The following is a 7,799-nucleotide window of genomic DNA, read 5'->3' as shown; positions in this document are numbered from 1 at the left end:
TTCGTGGAACAAGATGAGTGAGGATGTGTGGGTCTCACCATAAAAATAAGACAGCTATGGGGGGAGGAAGGAGGGAAGATATTAACCAAAGAATTTATATGCATAATTTATGGACAATGGTGCGGTGAAGGTTGGCGGGGGGGTGGGGGGAGAAGTAGGGTAGAAGGGATCAATGGGGGATAAAAGGAAGACATGTGTAATACTTTCAACAATAAAGATTTTTAAACAAATAAAATATGACAGCTCTTTCTTTATGACAGTCATGTCCAAGCCCATGGCTGCCTGGCTCTCAACCCCAATCCCAAAGACTATCCCGGAGTTTTATACCTTTTGGCCCACACTTCCACTGTTTAGGATTTGTCTGGGTGCTAGTTTCTGCAGGCCATGCTCTGGGGATAGATGGTTTGGGGGCTCAGCTGTGGGTACTGTCTTGCTCCTTCCTCCTCTGCAGCTCCTCTCGCCGTCTTGCCTGCTGTTCACTCATGCAGTCCTTGAAGGCCTGCACCTGTGGCTGGCACTGTCGCCAGTCCTGGTGCTGGGCCATGCACTCCTGCACTGCATAGTGGGAAGCAGCACAGCCAGAGCGGGAGATCAGCAGGTCCAGGGGGTCCTCTTCCTCACCCTCTTTCTTCACCTGACGGGCCCAAGTATGTCCTTGAGTTGACATCTTTGGGAATCTCTAGACATCAATGGAGGCAAGGTTAGAGGAGGAACGGGATTATATATGGGATTCCTGTTATAAATAACACTGACCACTGCACTGTTATAGCCTATTTATGCATATGTCTCTCTCTGGAGACTACGCTACTTGAGGACAGATAATGGGCCTGATCCAACTTGGTGCCCTCAGCAGTAGGCCTGGCAGAGAGCAGGCCTACAAAATGGTTTGAACTAAATGGAATGAGATAAAGTATGTGAGAATGCTTAGAACAACAATAAGCTGGAATGGAGTCTGCTAATGGAATTTGAATTAGGTAAAATGTCACCTTTCTGGAGACGCTATCTCTGATTCACCCCAAAAGTATCTCTTCTTTTCTTACATTGGCCTTATCCTATGGCTGGAGAAGAACAAAGTTTAATACCCAAGAATGTGTAGGGTTTGACAAACGGGAGGAATGGAGAGTTGTGTGGCTGTAACATGCAGCATGCAGTGGCCAGGGCAAGAGAGGAGTCTGTAACCTGAGAGTACTTAGTAATGTGAGGTGTATTCGCCCAAACTTCTTCCCAAGATCATCTGCTGCAGAACACCGAGTAGGAGGTAGCATACAGAGAGAACTTAGAAAGACTTGGCGAGAAATTATCTCAGCCTTTGTACACATTTCACCATGACAGGCTATAAAGAAACTAGAACTGCTTAATGCCTTCCCTGTGTCTCTCTGGCTTATTCGACAAATGATCACTGAGCACCTAGCATGTTCCAGGCTCTATTCTAGAGCTGAGGACAGAGGAGTGACCAGAGACACAGTCCCTGCCTTCACGGCATTTACAGTCCAGACGAGTCAACAGGCAGTTTACTGTACACTGTGTACAGACAGCTCTCTGCGGGCCACAGGGGAGTGACACCTAATCCAGACACAGAGAGAGGAAGTGATCTGTAAACTGACACTTGGAGAATGAACAGGAATTAACCAGAGATGGAGGGGAAGAAGACTCCTGCCCATGCAGAGCGGGAGCGGGGTGGGGTTGAAAGAGAATCTGACACACGGGAAGAAGGGAAAGTTCTGTGTGACGGGAGAACAGAGTATGAGGAGAAAACAAAGCAAATGAAACCGGCAGGGTGAGAAAGCATCTGATCACAGCCAGGCCTGTTAGCCAAGTTAGGGCGCTTAGAGGGCAATGGGGAAGGGACCAGAGGATTTAAGCAACTCCACAGCCCTACGTAAAACTCACTCGCTTCGGGGCCGGATAACCTGAGGAAGGGGAAAATGGGCTTTGAGCCCTGAGCAGTTTGGCTCAGTGGATAGAGGGTCGGCCTGCGGACTGAAGGGTCCCGGAGCATGTACCTTGGTTGCTGGGCACATCCCCACTAGGGGGTGTGCAGGAAGCAGCTGATCAATGTTTCTCTCTGTCCCTCTCCCTTCCTCTCTGTAAAAAAATCAATAAAATATATTTAAAAAAGAAAAAAGAAAAAAATGGGCTTTGAAACAGACTTGGGTTGGAAACTAGCTTTTTCACTCATGTATTGGGTGACTTTGAGCAAATCACTTCGTAATTTCTCTTGAAAAACAGAGATAATATATACCCCACAGGATGGTTAAACACTAAATGAGATAACGCAGGTAAAGGAGCCTGGCCCGTCCAGAGTTCCACAATGATCGTCCCTATTACTGCGCACGTTTCCTCTTCTCACTACACACTGTGAGCTCTTTAAAGGCAAGGAGCAAACCTTAGAGCAAACACAGGGGAAAGAAAAGTGCTTAAACCCTAAGCCAAGAAATCCGGGTTCGAATGCAGGCAAGGCTTTACCCGGCAGTCTTTTTCCGTGTCCTCCGTAAGGTAACATGTCAGTCACAGAACTACTGCAGCATTAACGTAACGATGCCAAATGCTCGGGCTACCCCGGGACGCCGCAGGCGCTACCCTGCTCTTTCCCCCACCTCATCCCAGCTTCAGTCTCCCCGGGAGTAAAAAGAGGAAGACCCCTCCCTGCTCAGGGATCAGGGCGGGCTAGGGGGTCGGCAGCTGGAATGGGAAGCCGGTCGGGATGGGGAAGGCAGGGGAAGAATGGCGAAGCAGAGAAAGGCGGTGTCCCTGCGCCCTCGCAGTGCCCGTCACGCTTCACCGAGCAAGGACGCGGCGGGCGGTGCTCACCGAAAAGGCAGACGAGAGGCCCTGAACGCGCGCTCCCGCACGTCCGCTTGGCACGCACCGGGGACGCTCCCGAGCCTCCTGCCGGGAGCCAGCCTCCGCGAGGAGCGCGCGCGCGCGCGTGGAAACGGAGAGGACGGAGAGGAAGGTCCCGCCGCGCATTTTCATTGGTGGCCTCTCGGTGTGGATCCCGCCCCCCCCGCACTCGCCACAGCCCTTTCGGAGGAGCCACTTCCGGGAGAGAGCGGAAGAGGCGGGTTGGTGGAGGTGTGGTCTAGATGGCGGCGCCTTTGCGGATTCAGAGCGACTGGGCCCAAGCCCTCAGGTGAATGCAATCCTAGAACCGGGACAAAGGAGGCGGGTAGTGATTGTGGTCTTTTCGTGGAGACCCAGGCCCGACCCAGGATATCCAGAGGCGTTACCTCGCCAGGTGTTGAGGGAGCACTGGGTCTAGACAGAAGTCTCGAACCCACATGGTCATTGGTTTTCATTCTCAGAAGAGCTATCCCGAGGCTAAGGGAACACATAAGCGCTGTGAGATTCCAGCATCGGAACGAGGATCAATGGGTTGGACAAAGACAGGAAGCTGGGAGGCAGGAGGCCCAGGTATCTGTTGATCGTCAGCTATTGGCGAAAGTCCCAGCCCTCGCCCCCACCACACTGTCTGGGTGTGTCTGTCCTATTGGACCGTGGTATTCCGTGAACCGCGGAGCGGTGCTGTTCAGGTGCAGTTCAGACGTGTACTCCACGCTGAAGGGGTGGCTCCTGCCCTCGAGCTGACAGTTTAATGGGGAATGCACAGCAGACCGTTCATTTCTTTAACAGATATTTATTTCTCTAGCACCAGGATGAGTACTGCAGTGCCATGAATGGCAACTGTGATTCCTAATAAGGTTTTTCACATTGAAACAGAGGTGAAGATGAATAACATTCCTCATTTAAGAAACTTACACCTTACTAGGTGGGCTAAAATAAAATAACCCGTTACTTACTGCAACATAGAATGTGTGATAAATAATAAAGGAAGAACACTAGCATTTGTTGAGGGCCGCGAGGTGCCTATGAGAGAATGCAGGATCGGAAGCAGAGGAAGAAACTTGCCCAGGATTGTGCACGACCTAAAGCCTCTGCCCTTTCCCTGTACCCTAGGTGAGATACAGTGGGGCCTTGACTTACGAGTGTCCCGACTAACGAGTTTTTCGAGATAGAGCCGTCTCGACCGATTTTTTGCTTTGAGTTGCGAGCTAAAATTCAGGTTACGAGCCAGCTTCAGATACCCCACCTCTAGTTGGCACAGCGAACGACACAGTGAACGCCACAACATCAGCCCAGCATCACGTGCCTTGTTCACTTTTTGATTTGACATATGAGTAATTTGAGTTAGGAGCTCCGTCTCGGAACAAATTAAACTCCTAAGTCAAGGCCCCACTGTATTGATTTGAATGATTGGGGAGGTGCATTCTAAAACATGAAAAAAGTCTGTAAGGTGGTAGAACACAGACCTTCTATACTAGTCAGATTTCAGTTCCTGCTTCATAGGTAGGTGACCTTGGGCAGGTCACATCTCTCTGAGCTTCAGTTGTTGTTATTTTTAATCTTTAACATGGAGATAATAAAAGATATCTTGTTAAATTGTGAAGATTACTAATGCTATATGCAAAGTGCCTTGCACAGGGCCTAGCTTACAGTAAGCCCCCAATGATCGAAGTGTAATATATTCTTTATGTTTCAAAGCTATGCAGCTATTAATGAATAGTAAACTCCATTATATGCATTAGACACTTAATCCACAAATATTTCTTCAACAAGTAAACAAAGTTTGTCCTAGAATAATCTATGCCTGGATGGGGTGTTAGACTAGATCAGTGATGGCGAACCTTTTGAGCTCGGCGTGTCAGCATTTTGAAAAACCCTAACTTAACTCTGGTGCCGTGTCACATATAGAAATTTTTTGATATTTGCAACCATAGTAAAACAAAGATTTATATTTTTGATATTTATTTTATATATTTAAATGCCATTTAACAAAGAAAAATCAGCCAAAAAAATGAGTTCGTGTGTCAGCTCTGACACGCGTGTCATAGGTTCGCCATCACTGGACTAGACCATGCCTGTGTACTATGGCCAAACTGGAAATTATGTTATCTTTTTCCCCTAGCATCAGTGGCATCCTTTTCAGTGTTGAGTGAGCCTAATGGGGCTTTGTCTTTCTTCATAGGAAGGATGAAGGGGAGGCCTGGCTGAGCTGTCACCCCCCAGGTAATATCCTTAAATCTGTACGCATTCCCTTTAGAGGAGGAGAAAGCTAGCCCCGAAGAAAGCTTCCTACTTTCTCCTGGCCGAGAGTCCTTGCACAGTACTCATGGAATGGGACATAAAACAGAATTCCTCAATCCTATTTTTGCGGCATACTTCTGAACTAGCATTTCATGCCACTTCCTTACCAAAATCTTCTTCACCAGATGTTCTCTAGTCCAAAATTCTACCCTAGATTGTGAGTTCCTCTATTAACATCCTTCAGCTACCTTTTCCATGACGGTTGTAACCAAACTAGTATATTTTTTTTTTTTAATAAAATCTTTATTGTTCAGATTATTACATTTGTTCCTCTTTTTTCCCCCCATAACTCCCCTCCTCCCAGTTCCCGCCCCACCCTCCGCCCTCACTCCCCACCCACTGTCCTCATCCATAGGTGCACGATTTTTGTCCAGTCTCTTCCCGCATCTCCCACACCCCTTTCCCCCCCAAGAATGGTCAGTCCATTCCCTTTCTATGTCCCTGATTCTATTATAATCACCAGTTCATTCTGTTCATCAGATTATTTTTTCACTTGATTCTTAGATTCACTTGTTGATAGATGCATATTTGTTGTTCATAATTTGTATCTTTACCTTTTTCTTCCTCTTCCTCTTCTTAAAGGATACTTTTCAGCATTTCATATAATCCTGGTTTGGTGGTGATGAACTCCTTTAGCTTTTCCTTATCTGTGAAGCTCTTTATCTGACCTTCAATTCTGAATGATAGCTTTGCTGGATAGAGTAATCTTGGTTGTAGGTTCTTGGCATTCATCACTTTGAATATTTCTTGCCACTCCCTTCTGGCCTGCAAAGTTTCTGTTGAGAAATCCGCTGACAGTCGTATGGGTATTCCCTTGTAGGTAACTGAGTTTCTTTCTCTTGCTGTTTTTAAGATTCTCTCTTTATCTTTTGCTCTTGGCATTTTAATTATGATGTGTCTTGGTGTGGTCCTCTTTGGATTCCTTTTGTTTGGGGTTCTCCGAGCTTCTTGGACCTGTAAGTGCATTTCTTTCACCAGGTGGGGGAAGTTTTCTGTCATTATTTCTTCAAATAGGTTTTCAATATCTTGCTCTCTCTCATCTTCTGGCACCCCTATAATTCTGATATTGGTACGCTTGAAGCTGTCCCAGAGGCTCCTTACACTATCCTCACATTTTTGGCTTCTTTTTTCATTTTGCTTTTCCAGTTGGGTGTTTTTTGCTTCCTCGCATTTCAAATCATTGACTTGATTCTTGCGCTCCTCTGGTCTGCTGTCGGGAGTCTGTATAATATTCGTTATTTCAGTCCGTGTATGCTTAATTTCTAGTTGGTTCCCCAATATAACATCGAGGGTCTCATTAGTTTTCTTGTAGATCTCATTAAGTTTATCGGCGGCTTCTAAACAGTTCTTGAGAGACCTTAAAAGTGTGGTTCTGAACTCTATATCTTCCATTGACAATTTTGTCCTGTTTCTTTGTCTCCGCATTTTGTTATGCTTCCTTGGTGCACCCCCTAGTGGTCTTTGTGCGCAGTCTTATAGTTAAACCTTGATTGTTGTAGCTAATACCAGGGAGGGTTTGACCTCCAGGCCAAGTGGCTATGAGAATCAGCTGTGTCTGCAGTGAGAGAACTTCTGTCCTCTAGGGAGGTGCTAATCTGGCGTTTGCCTGAGGCTATCCGGCAAATGCCTCTGTGCAGGGCTTGGGCGGGGCGGGTCGCACAGGATCAACAGGGTGGGCTGGAGAGAGCAGTTATGGCGGCTCTCAGTCCTGTCCCCAGGGGCTCTGCCTCTCTGAGTCCCAGCACCCGCTGCAAAGCTCGGAGAGAAAGCTGCACTCGCTCTGACCGAAGCCAGACAGTCCCGCTTCTCCCGTTTGAGTCTGGTCCCTAAAGACTCGCCGGGATCTGGAGCTCAGAGTCTGAAACTCCCTCCCGATTGAAAACGCCTACCGCGCCCTCCGCCGCCAGCCCGCTCCTCGCACTCCGCACCTCAGAATTTGACTGCAGCACTGCGCCTCCTCTGAGTGTCCGTATGCATTTCTCTTTCCTCCTAGTTGTAGGACTTCCACTCAGCCAGCGTTCCTGTGGTTCTGGGTGATGTCCTTTCCGTTTTTTAGTTTCACTTTTGAAGTAGTTGTTCAAGGCAGCACACTCCGGCGTTAACCTATGCCGCCATCTTGGTTCTCCCAAACTAGTATATTAATTGATTACTCCTTTCTCCTTGTTCTTTCTTTTGTTGTTGACATGCCCCCTCCCTGACTTGGAGATTCCTTTCCCTTATCTCCTGCCTAGTCCTATCTTTCTTTCAAAGACTCACCCTCTCTAGGAAGCCCCCCACTCTGAATCCAGGATGGTTTTTACTTTCCTCTTACTTTCCTAGAATTTTAGTTTTGTACCAATAGTTATTTGCTGAATAATTTATAGCAACCTGCTACTTTCTGAACTCTAGGACTTCACAGTCTAGGAGGTCAGAAATGTAAAACAGGGTATTATGGGCTGTTATAGAAGTGTATATATACATATACATATATATCCTATATAATACAAGGCTAATATGCAAATTGTCCCCTCGGGAGTTCGACCGCTCGCTATGACGTGTGCTGACCACCAGCGGGTGGTGCAGAATAAAGGAAGGCTGCAGCTGGGGGAAGGCCCCTGGGGGAAGGAAGGCCCCAGTTGGCAGCTGGAAGACCCCGATCGGCCCTGATCACCAGC

The 7,799-nt window shown here is 47.5% G+C and overlaps 2 protein-coding genes across 6 annotated transcripts in view; one reads left to right on the top strand and one right to left on the bottom strand.

Annotated features, from left to right (window-relative positions):
• Nucleotides 1–200: 200 nt before the first annotated feature.
• Nucleotides 201–2,982, bottom strand: LOC118664661 (cytochrome c oxidase assembly factor 4 homolog, mitochondrial). 2 transcript variants are annotated; one of them, XM_036325021.1, is made up of 2 exons: nt 2,812–2,982; nt 201–679 (listed from the first exon to the last, which is right to left on the bottom strand). In XM_036325021.1, exons 1-2 carry the CDS (start codon nt 2,974–2,976, stop codon nt 413–415), a joined length of 432 nt encoding a protein of 143 aa, XP_036180914.1. In that variant the 5' UTR covers nt 2,977–2,982; the 3' UTR covers nt 201–412. The 2 variants fall into 2 exon arrangements, with proteins under 2 accessions (XP_036180914.1, XP_036180915.1); XM_036325022.1 differs by lacking the exon at nt 2,812–2,982 and adding an exon at nt 2,467–2,800.
• Nucleotides 2,983–3,005: 23 nt separating this feature from the next.
• PAAF1 (proteasomal ATPase associated factor 1) overlaps nt 3,006–7,799 on the top strand; it is a 37,012-nt gene continuing 32,218 nt past the window's right edge. For 2 of the 4 annotated variants that reach the window (XR_004970385.1, XM_036325014.1), the window contains exons 1-2: nt 3,007–3,133; nt 5,027–5,067. Coding sequence is in view for 1 of the 4 variants with exons in the window: in XM_036325014.1 (XP_036180907.1) it covers nt 3,087–3,133; nt 5,027–5,067 (88 nt within the window). In the remaining 3 variants the exon portion in view is untranslated. Of the gene's footprint in view, nt 3,134–5,026; nt 5,068–7,799 lie in introns of all 4 variants that reach the window. The other 2 variants (XR_004970386.1, XM_036325017.1) reach the window with 2 other exon arrangements.

This window comes from Myotis myotis, unplaced genomic scaffold, assembly GCF_014108235.1.
Source record: "Myotis myotis isolate mMyoMyo1 unplaced genomic scaffold, mMyoMyo1.p scaffold_m19_p_10, whole genome shotgun sequence".
Lineage (NCBI taxonomy): Eukaryota > Metazoa > Chordata > Mammalia > Chiroptera > Vespertilionidae > Myotis > Myotis myotis.
Note: the sequence above shows the minus strand (reverse complement) of the source record. Positions and strands in the feature narration are given on the sequence as shown.

Excerpts from the sequence above, each read along its gene's own strand:
- LOC118664661 (XM_036325021.1), bottom strand. The coding sequence starts at position 2,976 with ATGAAAATGCGCGGCGGGACCTTCCTCTCCGTCCTCTCCGTTTCCACG. Across the intron at positions 680-2,811 it reads GCCTCTCGTCTGCCTTTTCG|AGATTCCCAAAGATGTCAAC; the intron begins GTGAGCACCGCC and ends ATTGATGTCTAG.